We start from the raw sequence: 20,904 nt of genomic DNA on the forward strand, positions 1-20,904 counted from the left end.
CCCTGTTGGGCAGCCTCTCCCTCCAGCCCTGTTCCCACTGCACCAGCTCCTTCCTCCCCAGCAGTCCTTTTCCACTCGTCCAGGTGGAGCCTGTGGGCACAGGGCCCCCTCTGGCTCTCCCAGCGTACTCCGCCTTCCCATCCCTTCCTTCATCCCATAATGGAAAGTAGTGTTTAACAGAGACATTCCAGGGTGATGTATTGAATGGGACACGCTGTTTTTGAAATTGCTCTTGAAATAATAAGTATTTTGCTGTGTAACAGTCTGGGTTTGAAGAAACACTTTTTAATAGAATAATCCGTGGTAAATGGTAAGCAAATAACCATTAACGCAAATAATCATTGCTGTAAGCAGACAAGTATAACTGACTACAGAAGCTACTGAAGTTGATGTAAAATGCAACCTCCTAATGATCTCTTTACCCGCCCTTATCTTCCATGCAGGTGTGGTCAGTAGGGCTTACCTTCCTGGTTAACTGAAACATGGAGTGTGATACATTCCGACACACAGAGCACAAGCGCTGCGAAGCTGCACAATGCACTTGAGATGCAGCAGCCAGATTTTTTGTTTCTTTCTACACTCATACAGAACAAAAAAATGCAATCTGCTAAAATAACCACATAAGAAAACTTTATTGTTCCTGAGGCAACGGGCTGTTTGCTCCCTCCCCTACGAGGGAGGGAGCAAACAGCTTTATCTGCTGTAATTGCCGTGCAATAGAGGAGAGCTTGTAGAGCTGGTGACCATTCTCATTGACAGTACAGTACAAGGTGATGAGCTTGCATTAGCCTTTGCTGATTTACCGCAAGGCATCTCTGCCAGCCCTGTAGTCAGGCATGAGAATCCCTGACCTTCTCTGGCCATGCTTAGAGTGGCAGGACCCTGTTTTGGGGCAGCTTGTGTGGGTTTTGCTGCCTGTCCAGCTGCTAGAGCATCACTGGCAGCTCTAGTGGGTGCTCCCCTCCCCTTGAGACTCATCCACTGTGCAGAGGAGGGGGGAGATCTCAGCTCAGCTGTTTGCAGGTTGGCTGCACTGCTGCATGTACCACCAAGCCCCCAGATGGCCTCCCTGCTGAAGCGAACACACTGACTGAAAATGCAAGCTTCACCCTGGCCTACCCTCAAGTATGTTAAGCCTGGGAAATGTGGTACAACTCCTTGGCCACCTGCTCCAGGCGTTCCCTGTACTCCAGGTCGGTGTAGAGGGAGGCGGCGATGCTGCGGAAGCCGTGCATGGCCCCCCACCAGCAAGCCGCAATAGCAGCAGTGGAGTCACTGTCTCCACCATGGAAGAAAGCACGGTGAGCCAGCTCCGTCCAGGAGTTCCCTGCACCCAGCAGCGCATCATAGGCAATCATGGGGGCATCGTGCCCACTGCTGCCCCCCCAGCCACTGTAGCTGAGGGAGGTGTAAAAAGAATCCCTCTCTTCGACACCATACTTGGAGGGGAAGGTGGGTGGTGAGACCCCATCCAAGATGCCTCTCTCTTTCAGGTATGCTTTCCATTTCTCTTCAAAGTAAGACCTAGAATCACAGAATCATTATGGTTGGAAAGACCACTAAGGTCACCCAGTCCAACCCATCCCCACCATGCCCACTAACCATATCCCTCAGTGCCACATCCACATGGTTCTTGAACACCTCCGGGGACAGTAACTCCACCACCTCACTGAGCAGCCTGTTCCAGTGCCTCTTTGTGAAAAGAAATGTTTCCTAATATCCAACCTGAACCTGGGGTAAGAGAAGTCAGAAGTCCTGCTCCCAAGTCCTACAGCATGGCTGCCTGAAAATGTGCCGCCAAAAGAGCCCGGAGCAGCGGTTCAGCAACACAGCAGGCATCCCCCATTGTTGGAGAAGGGACGGGATTTACAGTAAGAGGCACTGAGATTTCCCCTCTCCAGCCACATGGGCGAAGGCAGCCCAGCACCTGCCTCTTTCACCTCAAAGGATTCAAAGGCTCAGACCGAGAGCTGAGTCATCCGTAAGATTCAGAGTGCCTCTATGCAGAGCCACACTGGGTACGCGTCCCCATTTGGTTACCACTTTCAGACTGAGCTCAGCCCCCTGCCTGGTGCTGTTCCCCAGCCCTGCTTCTCATCTTTCATCAAATCATGGCTGAGATGAAAAGCCTGGCTGCCTCATATCAGGTGCAAAAAGTCCTACATGACACTAACCCTGCCATTTGTATGTTAGACGTATTTTTCCCTTGAGACTTTCTAAGCCAGTTGGATCCCATGACATGTATGTGCTGCTCTAAGGGTCCACCATAGTGTGACTCCTTAAGCTTGGGTACGAACAGAGCTTGCCCTCCTGCGTGCGAGGTTCACTTTGCTCCCCACAGAACCCGTCCCGGCAGCTCACCAGTGCTTCATGTTCTCCTCCACGAAGGAGCCAGCGCCGCGCACGTAGGCCTGTGCGCTCGGCAGCACCTCCAGCAGCCGCTTCCCCCAGGCCAGGGGCGGCACGCCGTTCACCGCAAGCGCCGTGAAGAGGGCTGAGGCCAGGGAGCCCAGGTAGCCGGTGGGGTGGTGGTGGGTCATCCGGCCGCTCTCAATGCTGACCTTCACCAGCGTGTCCAGCTCGGCGGCGCGGTGGAAACGCAGCCCAATGCACATGGAGCGCATGGCGGCCCCGCAGCCGCCCGCCACGGGGCTGAAGGGAGCCTTCCAGGTCTGCGGCTTCTCCGGGTCCAGCTTCAGCGCGTTGTCCTCACACATTTTACCTGGGCGGGGAGAGAGAGATGGTGCTGGTAACGCGCCCCTCTGCGCTGGAGCACAGTGCTCCCAGTGCAGGGAGGTCTCTCAGGGACCATTACTCGGTGTAAGGGATTCAGGCTTCCCTGAGAAAACAGCTGCTGTCTCCTGCCTGAAATTGCCTGTGCACCCTGGGTATTCATTCCCAGGGAGAGCCAATCATTCTGGTTTGTGAAAATAATTAAAAAGCCCAGGGGGGTAAAAAACAATCCCCTGCTGATTTATGTGTTTAACTGATACTGTTAATATTTGTGTTTCATGTTTCTTGATAGCCTCTATAAAGCACACATACTGTATAGGCTAGGTATCTTAGACATACACGGATCTAGACACCTAGACAGACATAAATAGAAGGGAGATTTGGAGGGTCATCAGATCACATCGATCCCAACCCACTGCATGAATGAGTACCTCTCCTTTTTTCCTGGCAGATGTTCAGCTCTTCCACAGGACCCATTAATGACGGAGAGCCACCAGGCTCCCCAGGAATCCTCCCCACTGCCTCGCCACTAGGAAACTGTTCTCTTCAATAAACCCAGATCTTCTTCACTGCAGTTTTGCTTTGTCAGAAAGTGATAAATTTAGTACTTGCCTCATCGCAACAAGGTTTTGCGTATCTGGCTTGGCCGTATTTCTCCTAAATCAGCTGAAGAACAACTGCACTACATCAGACCAAAAGTCTGCTCTCTCAGCAGAGCCACTAGCAGCTAACTGTGGGGAGACTGCAAAAGATGCAGTGAGCGCAGCGCTTCCCCAGCAGCACTGCCCAACAAGCAGAGGAGTCTACGTGGGTCAGAGCTCAGACCCAAAGGGTCACATATACCATACGCCCGTGGACCTACCCGCCCTGAACTGCTCTCCCCAGCTTGAGTCCGTGCATGCTTTCAGACTTCTCTAACATCCTATGGTAATCAGAGCCATGGTTTTGTTATGCAAAGTGTTTCACAGAACTGTAGGGGTTGGAAGGGACCTCTGGAGATCATCTAGGCCAGATGCCATTTAAGAAGTTTTCTTCAATTCCCTTCTAATTTTTAAATTATAGAAGTGGTGACTGTCCATTCCCCATGCTATTCAAGCCAGTGAACACTTCGTCCCTGCTCCTCCGGCTCCAAACAGACCCCCTGACCCAACCCCAACCCAGCTCTTGCTCTCCTCAGGTGGGAAGGCACACACTGACTCCTCGCTGCCCGCCCCCATCCCTTTCCTATTCCTGCTATACAATTTTCAAAGCGATAACTCTGCCTCTTCCCGTGTTGCAGCTTTGGTAGCACACCAGTTAGCCCAACACATCTGTAGGCAAAGCCACCTGCGCAAACACATCCAAATTTCAGTGCACAGCCACTTTCCTTGGCTTTGACCATGAAACATGTTGGGAGTACTAAGCCCGAATGCTCGTGTGCAAGGAAGGGCAAATAGGTTTCAAACATCACATTATTTTTTATTCTCTGCTGCCTTGACTTTTTTTCCTCGTTTTCTTTTCTGGTCAATTCTGAAATATTTCTCCTCCAGCAGAGAAGAAAGTCAAGGGCAGATTTCAAGTAGCTTCATTTAACTTTTTTAGTATGTTAGACAACAGCAAAGCTGGATTTGGAAATTCAGGGTTCTCCTACCATTTTGTTGCTGTTGCTCACTCAGAAAGCCAAGCTAAGTGGGAGAGAGTACCAAGGAAGAAACTTGCTCAAGAAACTTCACATTACCAGGCAATTCTTCTATCTCTGGTATAGTTTGACCTCCATGGCCTGCGTCCTTGCTAATCACAGCAAGATACTGCACTATATACCCTGCAGACCTGTTTGCTTCTTTACTTGCACACATAAGCTTGGCAGTAGGACTTGTTATACAGCAGTCTATTTTACAGCTAGCTTATAATCAAAATACGTCCAAATCCAAGCACATTTCTAAGATTGCCTTCCAGTCATGTGCTAGCAATAAATCACAGTTGGCTGCTGTCAGGAATAAGGTCCCATGGATTATTTTACGGTCCTGATCTGAGTGTCTGTAGCATCCTTCTTTTCTGACAGAGTTGCTGCATTATAGGCATATTAGATCAGTGTGGGATGCAACTCTCCGTGCTCGCTCGCTCTGAATGGTTGTCTCAAACTGAAAATGCAGCTCCACACTTTTGCTTTCAGATTGTTCACCCAGCCCGCCCGTCAGCTGAAATGAACTTTGAGAATGGGAACGGCCTATGCAAGGGTTCCCCATAGGAAAAAAACAGGTTGCCGATCAGCACAGCCCACGCTGTCAGGCTGCTTTCATTCTCATGAATTCCCCACAGTGTGACCCAGGCACAAACCGGCGCTGCAATTTCACCAGCCTCAGCCACAGTGTGCCTGCACGCCGGCCTCTTGTGTGGTGCTGGCGTCACGCGCTGCCTGGTAGATGAGCCCTGCTGGTTTTGCTGGGCCAGCCAAACCCCGGCTCTACCTGGATGTTCTTGACGCATCCTTCAAGACCTGGTTGGATGGAGCCCTGGGCACGTGATCCACTGGGTGATAACCCTACGCGTGGCAGGGGGTTGGAACTGAGTGAGCTTTAAGGTCTCTTCCAACCCAAAGCGTTCTGTGATTCTGTGACTCTTCCTGCAGGTGATTTACAGAGTGAAAACCGCAGGGCCGCACTCCTCAGCTGGAGGAAGCAGTGAGCATGGTGCTTGATACGGGCTGGGCTCTGGCAGGACTGATATAACTGAACAGACACCGAGGTTGCTTCCATGATGTCCCAAAGTAGGTGCGCATTCAAGCCTCCAAATATGCTTTCTATGAAGTGGATTAGTTCAGTGCTGGCTGCTATGCATCAAAATTATTAAGAGTGATATCAGTATAATTGCCAACTTTGTTACAATTAACTGAAAATTGAAGCATTTTTCAAATCCAAACATACTGTTTGTACACCTATAATAAGAGCCCAAAAGATCCTATCGGACAAAGCCACATTTTTTTGAAAAGCCATGCCAGTCACCCTATCTGTGTGAGCTTGGGTAGATGGACCTCTTGGCAGGGAGAGAGAGCAAAGAAACCAGGGCAGCTTTAAATCTGCCCAACAAAAGGAAAATGAACTCTGCAATTGTCTTGGAACTGCAAGGGAAACATTTTGTCAAGACATGTTCAGGCAGGTTGAGAGCAGGCAATAAATTGGTGCTTGAGAAGAAGCGAGATTGTTCTTTCATTAGCTGCAATGAAAGGAAAATGAGGAAGATGACAGAGCTTACACTGTAAAGACCAGTTGTTTTGCAATAACAAGCAGACATTTGCTTGCACAATGTAGATATTACTTTAGGACACTACTGCTAATAACCTGCAAATGAAAAGAAAAAAGTCGAACAAAGCAGTATACAACAGCTAGGGTTCCCGAGATTCAGGACGTTCTGTAAAGTACTGTGCTTTTAAACAGTTAAAATGTTAAAACATTGGAAAACTGATGAGGGGAGACTAAGCTGAAGTCATGCTCTGGGGCCTTTTGAAAACCAGATTTTGGAGGAACTGCTGTGGGAACCTCTGAAACCAGAAATTTTGGAAACCTACCAAATCCTGGTTAGGAATTCTTTTCACTAACAATGAGAACCGAAAAGTGACTGTAGGAGGGGACTGTTCCAAGGAGAGAAGAAATAGAAGCAAAAAGCAGTGTGTGGAGAAAGCTGGACTGAAAACGTTGCATGTACAGCTAGATGGTATTTCTGGAATAGGCTTTCAGTCCATTCATTTAGACTCTTACATGAGCACAGATGGCAACAGTTGTTTAGGATTTATCAGTCCATATAACAGAGGTGGGTTAAAACAACCACGTAGCCATAGGTAGAGGACTTAGGACGAAGGGCAACAGTTTTGAAGCAGAAGGTTTCCTGGAGAGCTGTGCAGGCAGTGTAGTTATATCATGGAAAAAGAAATATGGCCGGGGCTGTGGCACGTCACAAGAAGCCTTAATGGATGTAGGGATTAACTTGCCATTGAATTAAGACAGTGAGATAGATGACTTTTGTCTCCTGGGTCTAGTTCTTTGAGGGACTCTGCTGTGACTGATGACTAATAAAGTTGTGGGAATCCCTTCATTATCATGGGTTTTGATTTTCAGATCTGGATTCCCTTGTGTAGGTGAGCAATGTGACTTTCCCCCACTTTTCTGGGGGAATCTCCTCTCTATTAGGTGAAAATTGCAGCAGCAAATTTCCATTCTCAACCCTAAAAGCTGCAGTTCCCCAGTGAGTATTCAATTTGTCCAGAGGAGCGTCATCTCCGGTTATGCTCTCAGTTATAATGTATTCTGAATTGCTGTAAGAAGTTACTAACGGACAACTTCTATCTTTAGGATTTACCATTACATCATGGAGACCCTGGACTGCAGACAGCTTTTCAGGATGTGAATTAAGCATTCCCTTTAGTAGTATGTTAGTGAGCATTAAGCATCTCGGTGTTAGATTTCAGCTTTCAGAGGCCAAGACCCGCCCAACTCCTTTCCTGCGGCTGCAGCAGTAGCACTCCTGAATGCTGTTGCAAGAGCACTTTCAACAGACTTCCGTTTTTTCCACATTAGTTTCCTTCCACTCCAAATTTCTTTGATGTCAGTGTCCACGGACACAGTTCCCACTAACCAAGCTGCACCTCTTTGTTTAGCCAGATAACCGGTCTTTTCGTGTCACTCCAACTAGTTGCCATAGCTAATTTATTTTATAATTCTTCATTTCGAGATTAGAACAGCTCGTGGGCATGCTGCAGCCCAGTTACCCACCTAAGGACTGCAGCAGGCATGCTATCAAGCTTAGCCGTTAACTGCTAACATTTCAGTTTTAGACTCTTCTCCTTTTCAGCTCAGGTTTTAGTCAGCAAGCTTAGATAGCAGAGGCAAGAGTAGCTTCCTGTTGCTTACTGCCCTCTGTGCTTGCTCCATCTTGGCAGACCCCGTCAGCTAGGGAACCTAAAGATGGTCCTTTGCCAAAACAGCAGTGATTCTGTTGAAATTTTAACCTGCTGACAGCTGCTATCCTGGCAAGCATCATTACCCCCCTCTTAAATATTTTATTTGTTAAGCTACTCTGACAACAGAGATTATCCGTCTTACAGAATGCTGATATTTGCATCCTTTACGTGAGGGTTGGAGGTGGCCATGGAAAGGTATGCAGAATAAATTCCTGCTTGAATTTCTCATCTGCCTTACCTTGGAAATGCACAGCTCTGTCACACTGTGCTCAGTGACCCTAAAAGAATAATGTATTTTCCCAGGAAAACGTCTTTAATGTCAAGCCAGAACGTTCATGATATATTTCCAAATACGCAAGTCTGTAGCCTATTTCTTTTCACTGTATAAACTCCGCATTACATTGCAGCATTTGAGTGTTTCCTAGACAGTTTGTGCTGCCTGAAGTAGACAAAACTAGCCCAGCCTCAATTGCTCATATTTAGTTCAAGCATCCGGATTAGGCTGGGCTGTCTGCACAGAAACAGACAGGGCCTCAAGGAAGGGTTGGTCAGCAGGCCTGGGTGAACCAGGATCTACAGGAATACATCGCATGCAGCATGGCCACTGCAGCCTGCCAACTTGTCCTTCCCCAAGCTGCCGCACCCTGCACATCCCTGCTGCTTGTGGGTCAAAGCTGGAACATTGCATTTATGCACAGAAAGAGAACCTGTAGCTACAGGGCTCAGAAAAGGTAATTGTGACCTGACTGTCCAGCTGCAGAAAGTGGATATGTGGAGCTAGCAAAAGTGGACTTCAGGCTTAATAAACTTAATTATTCCAAGCAAGGATTTCTGCGCTTTTATATATTTTTATGTGCAATTTAAAGCATTTGTTATGTGAAACTCTATATTAATTCTCTGTTGACACGTGTTGCCTTAAGATGGCTCTTTCTACATGGTTGAAATTATGCTTTTCCTTCAAGAGTGTAGGAAAAGACATATTCCCAGTGCAAAACCCAGCATTCCTCCTCTGAGCTCAAGACCAGGCCTTGAACACCTGTAAGAATGTCTTGTAAATGTAGGCAAAATATTATCTTCTCTCATCTAATTCTGAGAAGCCCAAACCACTTCAGCCTGCCTTCTTCTAGTCCCTCAGTTCATCCTGAAACTGGTAATGAGTGTAGAAAACTTTTGGCTGTGCGTGAAATACAACTAATGCAATCAACAGACAAAAGCAGAGCTTAAGGTGAGAAGCAGGGCCAGTCTTGGCTCCAAGCTGCAGGAAAATGAGAGATGTTAGCCACCAGGAGAGAGGAGTCCTGCCAAGGTAACGCAATGGAGAGGTAACCTGGAGCTCTGCCGTCCATGTCATTCATGCACTCCTTGTAGTTCTTTGCAATCAGGGAATAGAGATGCGTTAAATCTGGATTCTTTCCAGCAGCTACCAAGGCTTCGGCTGTGGCCAGGTGCATCACCGTGTCATCACTGACTCTCCAACCTTTGATGCTGAAGTTACCAAGTCCCCCCATGGCCACCAGCTCTCTGTGGATGGCTGGGCCACTCTGCAGGAACTCCCATTTCGCGTTGTAATAGCCCAGCGTGTCCCCAAGTGCGCTCAGAACCATTGATGCCACATAGTTTTCCATCGACTTAGGACACAGATTTTGCCCCAGGACTGCTTCAGTGTAGAAAGCACTACGAAGAAAAGGAAAAAAGAGAGGAAGACATTAAAAAAAAATTCCTTCTTGGTTTAGTACAACTACTAAACAGTTAACATTCAGCAGCCTGGACACCTGTCCCAGCACCTAAGGGAGTATATGCCTTCAAAGCACACCCTTCTCTGTGGATTTTGGCAGGCATGTGCAATGTGCAGGCATGTGTTGGTTAGTCTGTGCGGGGCCAGCAGGGAGAGGGAAGGGATTGTACCCCTCTACTCTGCCTTTGTAAGGCCCTATCTGGAGTCCTGAGTCCAAGCCTGGAGCCCCCAGTACAGGAAGGATGTGAAGCTGCTGGAGTGGCTCCAGAGGAGGCCACAAGGATGACTGGAGGGTAGAGCATCTCTCCTGTGAAGAAAGGCTGAGGGAGCTGGGCCTGTTTAACTTGGAGAAGAGAAGGCTCCGCAGAGACTTCACTGTAGCCTTCCAGTACTAAGGGAGGTTACAAGTAGCAGGGAGACTGACTTTTTACGTGGTCTCATAGTGACAGGACAAGGAAGACTGGCTTTAAACTAAAAGATAGGAGATTTAGGTTAGATGTTAGGAAGAAATTCTTTACTCAGAAGCACTGGCACAGGCTGCCCAGATAAGCTGTGGTGCCCCATCCCTGGAACCGTTCAAGGCCGGGTTGGATGGGGCTCTGGGCAGCCTGAGCTGGTTGAGGGGCAGCCCTGCCCATGGCAGGGGCTTGGAACTGGATGAACTTTAATGTCCCCTCCAACCTCAGGCATTCTATGATTCTATGAACATGCAGATAATAAATGCGCCTCCTTTCAACATTTTTGCCAGAGGTGGCTTGCAGGAGTCAGGAGATCAGAACAGGCTCTCAGTGACTTTCATACCATAAGGATAACTTACTTGAGAGTGAGCCCCACATGTACACACGCAGAGTGAGTCTCTCTGCCCTCCAGCAACATGGGGCAGGGCCTGGTAAAATGGACAGAGAGGGGCTCTGACCAACACTTAGCCCATACCCAGAGGCTGGCTATGGAAATGTGCATTGATATTGGCAGTCAGACACCTGAGTGGGCATTGTAAACAGCATTTCCTCTCCGGCCAAAACACTTTAAGCCTGCTGTTTTTTACTTCTGTCCTCGATATGGCTAAAGAGCCCATTAATCTCCCTTCATCACATGACTCGGGAAAAATGCAGAAAGAAAAACCACAGATGCAGCAAACATCTAAATTATTAATCATCATTATGAGGTTACGCATGTGACTTGCTGGGGGAGAGCCAGCTGCTTCCTGCCAACCGGCTTCACTGCCACCCATCACCGCTACTTACAGGACCAGGATGGCGACCACGGGATGCCAGTACCTTGCACCGCCTTGCCCAACCATCTAGCAGGGCACTAGCCGATGTCACCAGCCCCTGCCCAGGCCACTGCAGGTCTCTCGGCAGTTGACAAGGCCTCAGGGTTGGCAGCGGCAGCGGAGGCAGCGAGTGCATGCGTCACTGCGCTGCGACAGCTCAGCCCAAGAAGAGGGGGAGGAGGGCGGGAGGCCTGCGCCGTCAGCACTGTGCTGGACGCTCTCAGCCATAGCAGCTGCGGTAGGGCCGCTGAGGAGGCCCCACAGCCACCTTTGAGTGGAAGAAATCACAGTGGTCATGACCCCAAAGCAGAGAGGAAGGCAGAGGCCACCCCAGCAGCAAGGCGGCAGCCGAGGGGAGCACCGGCCCTCGCTGACCCCACTGACCCCACCACACTTCACACCCAAGTCCCCCTGGCCCCTCTGCTCCACTGCTTACACCCCGCAGCCTCGCTGCTCCTATCAGCCACTGCTTCCTCTTCTGGGCCTTTCTCCTTTCATTTTCAGGATTTTTTCCTATCTCAGCACCCTCCGGAGCAAAACAATCGATTGGGAAATGAAGTCACCACGTGGAAATGAATTCTTTTGTTTTACAAAAACATTTTCAGCATCCCCCTACACTTCTACTGAAGCTGCGCACTGGTTTCCTGAGCACACACATACCCCTTTTAGCCCGACCTGCAGCCTCTCCTGGCTGCGAGCACACTTCAGTCTTTGGGCCCTGCAAGCCTCCAGCATCTGCCTGGAGCTGTGGCAGGCAGCACAGCCCCTCACTGAGCCAGGCCTCCTCTGGGCTCATCTCTGCCTTGGCTTGTGGCAGTGGTCCTGCTTCCTTGCATCTGGAAGCGCTTGATGATACCACTGCCTCCTGCAAATTCTACACTTCATTTCTTGTGCTGGTGGTGGCTATGTGGCCAAATTTGCACACATTACTGAACGTGCAAGGAAGGAAAAGAAGCAAGAAGCAGGAGCAAGAAAGGGGAATGAGCATGGCTTAGACAACCACATGCAGAGCCTGAACCTTCTCACCAGCAGTTGATCCCTCGTGTGTACTGCATACCACAACTTTAGAGCCCTGGTTCATGCAAGGAGGCACCAGCAGCTCTTAGATGTGGAAAAAAAAAATCCCCAGTGCCTATGAGAGAAAGCATTGGTAGTTTTTGAGCTGCAGGCTTGGGGGATTTCAGTGCAATTAAGAGTGCAGCGCTGGGTGAGTGCAGAGTCCCTGGGGAATTTGGGGGCAAGCAAGAGCGCCGGCTGGAGCTGGGCCTGGGGGATTTCAGGTGGCTGAGAGCGCTGAGCTGTGCTGAGCATCCAGCCCGGCAACTTTGGCCGCTTCATACTTGGTGTCCATTCAGACCTCTGCTGCTCCTCTGCACCCTGCTGCAAACATGGAGGTCTAGAAGCCTCTGGTACAGAAAACAGTATCAGAAAAGGAAGTGGGAAAAGGAGTTGCCAGTGTCCCAGCAGAGCCAGCGGTGCCTGCTGACCTTTTCTGCTTCAGCCTGTTGTATACAGAGCAGCTCAGAATTTATTTGGGTTGCTGTGACACTTTAAAGCAGAGGTTTGTCTCCTAAGGCTTGGGCTTATGAGAGGGAAAACTCCTGCTTTCGGCTGGCGCTCTATGAGGAAGGGCTTCTGCTGCAGCAGTAAAAGCAGTGGAGAAGAAAGTCTCAGGGTTCCCCAAATGGCCAGGGAAATGGGAGAACACCTCTGCATTAGCACAAAATGCCTGTGGCATCAAAATCTTTGGATTTTGCCATTGTTTCCTGATACCTCATTTCCTTCAGCCTCCTAAAAACTGAAATCAAAATATGCCTTGGAGTTAAGGACGTTTGAGATACGTCACCAAAACGCAGCGAGGGCTATTTGCCGAGTAGCCACCAGCCTGAGCCATCATCAGGAACCTGAGAGTGTGGGGTGGCAAGAAGGGCAATTCTCAAGCTTACATGCTTGCGTTGATCCCAGATGGGTCCCATGGGACACCATGAGGAGAGCTCTCCATCAGGCACACACAGCTCTGAGACAGTGCAGGGTGGCGTGGCTCTGATTCACCCAACGGCATGGGGAGATGGGCACCAGCACACCCATTTGGCAAGGACAGCCTTCTGGTTTGGAGCCATGCAAAGAGTTAAAGAGTCACCATATTGCACCTTTCTGGGTTGGGTTGCTTTTTTTTTTTTTTTTTTTGCTGTTGTTGCTGTATTTTTTTTAATGAAAGTTTAGGCTGCAGCAAACCAATGGCCAGGATGTGCCTTCTGGAAAGTACCACCTTGGAGTAGTTCACCGTGCCACGTGCTGGACACTGTGGTTAGTACTCACTTAGACTCAGAATTTTCCTTCATGTTCATCTGGAAGAAAAAAGGGTAATTCTCTCTGACTAAGAAAAAATGGGCCTTTCTAGATGAGCCCAGGGTTAAGAGCCCGGTGTTGGGGGCTGAAAAGGGCAGCTTATGCCAGTTGAGACCCTGTGGGACATTTCTGCATGAGACCTTCAGGCCAAGAGCTGGAAGAAGGTGCAAATTAAAAGCACACGGTGGCAGCTCCAGTTTGCTGGAATTTTCAGAATCTTTTCTTTCCCCCGTAGGATTCATAGGTTACTTTCCAAGGCGTCTTTTGGGCTCTCATACACGTTCGTTTTGGAGTGGGGCCAATCTCTAACAGTCCATCATTCTTTTAACAGCTCTTTTTTCTCTGTAATTTTCCTAAGTGGAGAATACTCCTGGGTTTACCCTAATTCTCAGTCCCCAAATGTGTGTCTTTGCCACTGACCAGTAAATAACAACACACTGTAACAAACGGTGACTGACAGTCAAAACAGCAGCTGCCAGCACCACAACTGGACTGCTAGGGACCAGGAGAGCTTGCTGCAGCCACAGGGATCAGTGACGAGGCAGCAGTGTGTCACCCCAAGTGCACTGTGTGCTCACTGGGCAGCTGGCGTCAGCAAGTGTTTCTGGCCGTGAACTTCCTTCACCCAAGGCATGACAATGCACTTCCTGCCGTGGTTTCTCCATCTAGTGGGGCAATGACCCTTGCTTGCTGCTGCCTGTGGTTGCATCAGCGAGCGGCTCTCGCCTCCTTCCCTGCTGTCCAAAGCAGCATGGCTGAGAAAGAAGGTGAATGCCTCAACTCCAAACACAGCCTGTGTGTGAGGGGAAGCCAGCACAAAGGCGCTTTTGCCCAGAAGAGGGATCGTGTGTGGGCATTTTTGTAAAGTGGCAAGAAAGATGTGGCTGAAGCAGCTTTTGGAGGCAGCAGCAGAGTTTGTTCTTTTGGATCATAGAATCATAGAGGTTAAAAGGGACCTTTGGAGATCATCAAGTCCGACTGTCCTGCTAAAAGCAGATTCCTCACGGTAGGTTGAGCCAGAAAGCAAAGGATGACTGACTGGGTTTCAGGTTTCAGCCTTGGTTTCAGCCTCTTAGCCAGGAGACCAGGAGACCAGACCAGCAGTATCTGCCTCCTTTCTAAGATCCTTCTTTCTGAGATACTTCCACAAACTGTCTAAATGAGCATCTGGCTAGGGCCAAAAGGAAAGTGAATGACTAGTGTGATCTGCGCGTTGCAGCACCTGCCATTCTCCTCAATGTGCTTCCAAAATCCCTCCTTAACATGCCTTTAAGAGATCAAAATAATAATAAAAAGAGAAGTCTGTTTCAAACAACCACAGTTCTGCAGCACAGAAGGTAAGATAAGCAGGGAAGAAGTTCAGTGGCTTCACCAGAGTAAGGTATTGCAGTGCCCACCTGGGACAAACAGTAATGTTCTCTGGATGAGCTGAGGGCAGCAGTCACCTCTGCCACTTCCATATCTGGCAAAAGGAACTGCAAATTCATCTTTACTACCCCACCACTAGGTTTATAGGTGACTTATTGGTAAATTGAAATCTCTGGGGACAGATACCTCCCCAGCAGCCTGTATGTCCTGTCTGGAGAACTCAGTGAAGCAATGGTGGTCAGCTGCTGTGGATATGAGGTTTGGCTCAAGCAGTGGATATGAGGAGCAACTAGCTGGCAGGCTTGTTGCTCCTTGATGTAAATAAAGTGACATTTTCATTTTTAGTTGTGCGCCAGTGTTGGCACTGTGCTCCCCACCTGCAGTGTGACAGTGTTTGCAGTCTGCTTACTTTCCAGTCTGCTGGCAGCTGTATCTGTGTCCTTTCTGTACGTGTGCTGCCTGGGTAACACGCTTGGAGGGGTGTCATGCCTGCGAGCATCAGCCTGCCCTATGACCAGCTCAACTCCCAGTCACTGGTAGGTTAATTTGAAGGTTCTAGGTGAGGGTCACCCACCTGCACTAAAGTGGGAGGAATCATTAATTCCCTCCAGGACAGAGAGGCTTGCAGAGAGATGATGACAAACTGGCAGGCTGGGCAATCACCAGCTGCATAGAGTTCAACAAGAGCAAGCGCTGGATTCAACACCGGGGACAGAGCAACCCTGGATCTACGTGCAGACTGGGGGATGAGGAGTTGGAGAGCAGCCCTGCAGAGAAGGATCTGGGGGTTCTGGCTGACAACAAGTTGTATCTGAGTCATCAATGTGCCTGGCAGCCCAAAGGGCCAATCATAGCCTGGAGAGCATCAGGCCCAGCACTGCCACCGGGCAGGGGGAGGGGTTGTCCTCCTCTGCTCTAAGGGATGACTTTCCTCAGCTTGAATGACTTAAACTGAGACTAGGCAAAATCCTAGATGTGATAGGTTAGGAAAAGCCCTGTGGTGGCTTTGAGTTATTTGATTGGATGGTTGTTTTCCACCTCAGAGAATTCTCTTATGCCAAGTTGTGACCTGAGCCTCTTCTCTTGTCTTTTTCTTCTGGCTGTTTATTCACCAGCTCCCTCCAAAACACTGCGTTTCCTGGGAATGACTCCTATTTTAACTGTATACCAGAAGAAACAAAGTGCATAGAATTAGTGGGAAAATGCTTAGCAAAATGGCCAACAAAGCACAACATTTTGAAGCTTACTTCTGCATTTGATTCTTCATGAATTAGATTTCAGAGAATTGGGAAGTGCTGATGTGTGACAGAAGAGGAACGCGTGAACAAGACCACTGAATGCTCTGTTTTATCCATTGGTGTGACAAGGCTTAAAAATATCTGCTTCCTTTCTGTACTTATGCACTTTGTGTGATGCAATTTAGTGGTGATACCACCTTGGTGCATGAAGAAGTTCTGCTGGAAGGAGGAGCAGGGAGGTGGCGTAAGCGGGCTGACAGTGTTGATTGCTGGCCTTCCCTCTTTGGCTTCACCCTCATCTCATGCATGCACTCACGGGGGAACACAGCCTTTGGAGGAAGCCATGAAAAGCACGGCTGTGCTGTCCCCACCATGGCCCTGTCTGGCAGAAAGGGTGGGTGAGCTCCTGACAGCAATCACTAGGCAGAGGAAGCTGCTAACTACGAAACCTCTTCTTTGTAAAACTGGGGTAGCATGTGGGATCAGGGAGGAGGTGACCTGTCACTGATATGCCAAGTAAATGGGTGTGCAACACTGCAAGATAATGCAAGAGGATCTGGCGTGGGGAGAAAAACAGACATTTGATTGATGATGCATGTCAGATCAAACATTGTCAAAAGTCAGTTGAAAGTTAAGAATATTGCAACCCCAACAGATACAGGGAGGTGTGGGAATAAGGATGCTGCTCCTTTTGTAGGCCCAGTGTTCCTGGGGTTCATACGTCAAAACTACAGTGGCTCTGCATCGCTGCTGAGAAATTACTTCAGCATGGAACAGAGAGGAGAAAATATTCTGTATGGAAGTCCCTTTCCTCGTAATCCAGCCCAAGGCCTCAGCAGTGGGAGCAGCAAATAGCTTCTCATCTGACATGGATGTGACAAGAGCATGAGCTCAGGGATCAGGCTTTGTGTCAGAGCAGGCGTTTGCTGAATGTAGGAAACACGTTGTCTCTGCTCCGTCAAAGCAGCCACAGCGCTGGAGGAGCTGGGGGGCTGCAAAAGACAGAGGAGGGTGAGATCTTTTTGTACACTGTTCAGTCATCTGTCTGCACTGGGACTGGTGTGCTGGAAATGAAATGTTACTTATCCCATCGTCAGTCTCCTGAGCCTTCTCAGTTTTTCCACTGAATATCCCTGACATGCCAGCTGCTTTGATGTAACCTAGCCATGCATGCCTTAAGTTGTCTTGGCTGCAATAGTGAAACCTTGGAGGTTGCACTTGGGCTGACACAAATGCGTTCAGCCATAAGTGAGGCTGGTATGAGGAACCCGTAGGTGCCTTGGCCAAGAGGCAGCGAACAAAAGAGGTGATAGCACACCAGCTTGTAAGAGAATGGTTGTATGTGTAGGTGATGGTAGGGAGAAAGGAGGGGCATCATAACCCCTGAGTTCAGGAGCTGGCATGTGAAAACATACATACTCCTGTAGTAAGAATTTCTGATTCTGGGAGGGGCATAGCAAAGGTCATTCCTATCATTAACCAGTCAACACTGGAGAAGTATGTGAGCTGGGACCTCCAAACAGCCAACTAGCCCGACCTCAGTAAATGGAAAACGAGATAAAGTGCAGGACGAGTTTACCATGGCTATCTCATGCGAGGCTATTCTAGCAGTAGTTGTTGACTATGTAGATAGAGGACTTCAGAAAGGCAGTCCTTACAGAGCTAGAGGCAAACCCAGTAACCTGGAGAAACAGAGGATTAATGTGAGCATTGTGTTTACGTAAAGAAAGGATGTCAGGAGGTTGTGTCTCAAGGGAAGCAAGCAGGGTGGAAAGAGGTTATTAATGAGGCTCCTCAGAGAGTTGATCTTGTTTACACAGAAGGAAAACAGGCTTTTATCAGATTTGGGCCGACCTGAAGGGCTGGTCATTGCAAAAATTATTCAGGCTGCAGCACAAGGAGAGCTGATGGCACTAAGGACTGGAATAAGGGCAATAGCCCTTTCAAATACATGAAAGTTGGCAGCAAAAGGCCACAGCTTGTGCATGCAGAGACTAGCTGTAGGATGCCTTGCTCCCAGCTTGCCCCCTCCATTTGGAAATTACAAGGGAAGGGGAGCTGTAATTGATCATCAGATGAGGAGAGCTCACCGTGAAACCAAGCTCACCAAGAAAAGGAAGAGTGTAACCAGAGATGAGATCTTCCCAGCTGGTTCAAGACACCTTTGGATGATTACGGAGACGCAGGTACCCATCAGAAGGCATGGCAGTGGACAGGGCAGAAAGGACCAGACTGGAAGGAGAGCAAAACAGCATGGCTAGCTCAGCCAAGTGCACAGAGGTGTAAAGAGGCATGGACACTGGGTTGGAGAAGTGCAGTGCTGAGTGAGACAGACCGCTTAGCATGATGTTCACCATACCCTGGGATAGATCTTTCCCATAGCAGCCAGGGACAAGGTTTAGGTGTTTTTTTTCCAGGCCTATCTGCTTATTTCCAAAGGTGATCCTGGGGTTGTCAGTGATACCTGCTAGTACTTCTGTAAATAAGGACTCAGCTGTGCAGGGCCAGAGAGGGAATTTATAGCTCTATCTGTGCCTACTGAATGGGCCAAGCATAGCACCTGTGCCATGAGATTACCTTCTCTCCACTCATGGATTTTCTTGAGCATAGTTAGGTCTTAGTCCTCCCCTCAGCTGGAGCCCTCTCCCAGTGCCATACATAGACGACAAGATATATTGGCGGAGGAGCTGTAAAAGGGGGAAGTCTCACAGCTTGCACTTACAGAAAATTGCTCTTTTTTAGGTTTGAAGGGAAAAGAAACAAACCAGCGTGGACACCACGTTTAGGTTTGAGGTTCAAATGTTTTCAGGTTTGGTTCTTGTTTTAGGTTGTGGGGGCTTTTGGATTTGTTTGTTTTCTCCTGAACTCCCCCTTCCACCTTCAAATGTCAACCTGGCAGGTTTCTGGAATTGAGTCCTCTTGAACTTTGCTTCCTGAAAACCTTGAGTTTGCACTTTCCGTGTTGGTGTCTGATTTGTGTGCACATTAGCGCAATCTATGTCTGTGGATGCATCAGCCAGGATAGATACATAGCTGGCTCTGAACAAGTAAATCTGCCAAAAATGCTGCATTTGGCAAGAAAACTGCTCTAAAGTGACTAGTAGCCATTCCGCGGGAGGCCAGCATGACCTTGCTGCAGATGGACATTTTGGAGGCTTTTAGTACTAATCCCTCTACCAAACACATACAATTATGGGCCCGACTCCCATTGAAATCAGTGTTGCATGATATATACAAATCCATGTCAGAACAGTATTTGCACTGTTGTATAGGACAGTTGGAGTTGATTTGATGCCCTGCTTTTGCCAGTTGGGAGCCATCCTTTGTCTCTAGCCTCAAGTCACCAAATCCTGCTGCCAGTACTGGTTCTAGGGCTCATCTGATATTCCAGCAAGTTGACGCATTTCACAAAGATGGCAAGGAAAAGCAAGTCTAGCTTATTTAGCTCTTCACTGTGTTAGCATGTTGAACTGGATGCCAAGTGAGTACTGAAGGGCAAATGTGCCAGGGTTCAAACCAGAAAGAAGCTTGTCCCTCTCTCTGATTGACCTCATGGAAGTAATCCTCAGGATTTTTGCAAGCCTGCAGCATAGAAACCAAGCACAATGCAAATTAACTGTGGATTACTAAAATCAAAGCAAGATTCTGACAAACAAAACGCACTTGCAGGCTGTCAGCCCTTAGTCATATGGACCAATTCCCCATGTTGGCAGGACATACACTTGGCAGATCTCAGGCAGAAGGCAGACCCAAAGAACTACTTCTCAAACGTGTTCTCTTATACATTAATTCGTTCATTTTATATGTGCATTTTCTTACCTGAGCATCACCACAATGACACACATGCTTAAAGGCTAACTTGCTTACGTTTGCACTGTTCTAGTTTCTCATTGTCACTGTGGTTTTATGATTAGAATAGCTTGAACTTCTGTGGAACTCTGCAAAATGAGGTCCTCAGTCCTGGCTGAATCAGAGCCATACACTTTATTGCCCAGCAAGCGTAAGGGCTGTCTCAGTTTCGCAGGTAGCACAGAGCAATACTGTCCTGCTGGGATAAGAACCAGATGGAAAATGACCTTCCCCATGACACAACTGCTTGTGCCAAATATCAGAATGCCTGATTAGGCAGGATCTACAGGGACCTGGCTGTCCTCAGCTGCACTCTGGCACTGCTCATGCCCATAGCAGGGAGCGCAGGGCTCCAGCAGCCCCCTGGGATCAGGCAGGTCCCTTCTTCATGCTTGTAAATATTAAACAAAAAGTCAGCCTGTGTCGTCCTCACAGCCTGTTGCTGCCAGGGCAGCGGTTGCTGGTGAGGAGTGCTGCTGTGGCCACTGCAGGCAGTGTAGTCTGCACTATAGAGAACCAGGGTGTTTGCTGCTTTGCCTTCATGCACTGGTGTGGAAACCACAGGAGACTGAGATCTCCTTTACAAGGGAAGAGCCAGCAGGAGCTAGATAGGGGGTGGTGAGGGTGGCTGTGGGTGTTAGTTTGCATTCTGTGAGGCGGAGACCTGCTTATTTTCCTGCATGAACGTGTACGCTGGGCTCTCCTGCACAGTGGCTGCATGAGTAGTGGTGCATCGTAACAGGAGATCAGGGAGACCGAGCCCACAGTTTGCTGCGAGGGTAACTGAAGAAGGTTAATCCCAGATTATTAAAACACCTTTGTTTTTGGCAAGAAGCCCTGGGGTTTTCTGAGCAGTAAGCAGAGCAGTATATCCACCCATTATCAGAACCCAAGTTACACTTTGCTGAATAGTGTGGGTGCATTTTACATTTGCCTAATTTTAATTAATTTCCCTGTTTCCGAGTCATAAAATTCTGCTTTAAATTGAAATTTAAACACAACTGTATTTTCTGTAAACAAGACCGTACTTAGACTGTAATCTCTGCTGAGTTGAAGCATCTAACTTCTTCAAATCTTGCCAGCTTTGTAGTCTGAAGGCTGGGGACGGCTAGGGGGAAGAACAGAACAAGAAATCTCTTGAGCTGTGTGTGGAGTTTTTGTTATTGTTATTTTCCTTCGTAAGACGAAAGTGGTTTTCTGTAACCTGAAACTGCTGGATTTTCCTCTTTCCCCACAAAGTGTTTTCCTTTGTTATTGCCATTGTGTAGGAGACAGCCTACATTTGTCTGAGCAGATTAATTTCTCAGGGCCTTTGGACTTCTTTAATAAGGCTGCCTTCTGCCTTTCTCTTGCGGGATAAAAAAGTGTCGTTTACTTCCACTAATGAACAGAGAAATGTTACCAGCTAAATTTGGTTCATTACTCC

General features: G+C 48.5%; 1 protein-coding gene across 1 annotated transcript; it reads right to left on the reverse strand.

Moving 5' to 3' along the window:
* On the reverse strand, nt 266-10,842 carry ADPRH (ADP-ribosylarginine hydrolase). Its single transcript, XM_021402335.1, has 4 exons — nt 10,646-10,842; nt 8,994-9,340; nt 2,362-2,722; nt 266-1,524 (listed from the first exon to the last, which is right to left on the reverse strand). The coding sequence occupies exons 1-4, from the start codon at nt 10,699-10,701 to the stop codon at nt 1,131-1,133; spliced, it is 1,158 nt and encodes a 385-aa protein (XP_021258010.1). The 5' UTR covers nt 10,702-10,842; the 3' UTR covers nt 266-1,130.

The sequence above is a fragment of the Numida meleagris genome, chromosome 1 (assembly GCF_002078875.1).
Source record: "Numida meleagris isolate 19003 breed g44 Domestic line chromosome 1, NumMel1.0, whole genome shotgun sequence".
In the NCBI taxonomy this organism is placed as follows: Eukaryota; Metazoa; Chordata; class Aves; order Galliformes; family Numididae; genus Numida; species Numida meleagris.

Coding starts and splice junctions, on each gene's coding strand:
- ADPRH (XM_021402335.1), bottom strand. CDS start 10,701: ATGGTTGGGCAAGGCGGTGCAAGGTACTGGCATCCCGTGGTCGCCATC. Junction 2,723..8,993: donor CATGGACGGCAGAGCTCCAG/GTTACCTCTCCA, acceptor CTCCCCGCCCAG/GTAAAATGTGTGAGGACAAC. Junction 1,525..2,361: donor GAGGAGAACATGAAGCACTG/GTGAGCTGCCGG, acceptor CTGTGATTCTAG/GTCTTACTTTGAAGAGAAAT.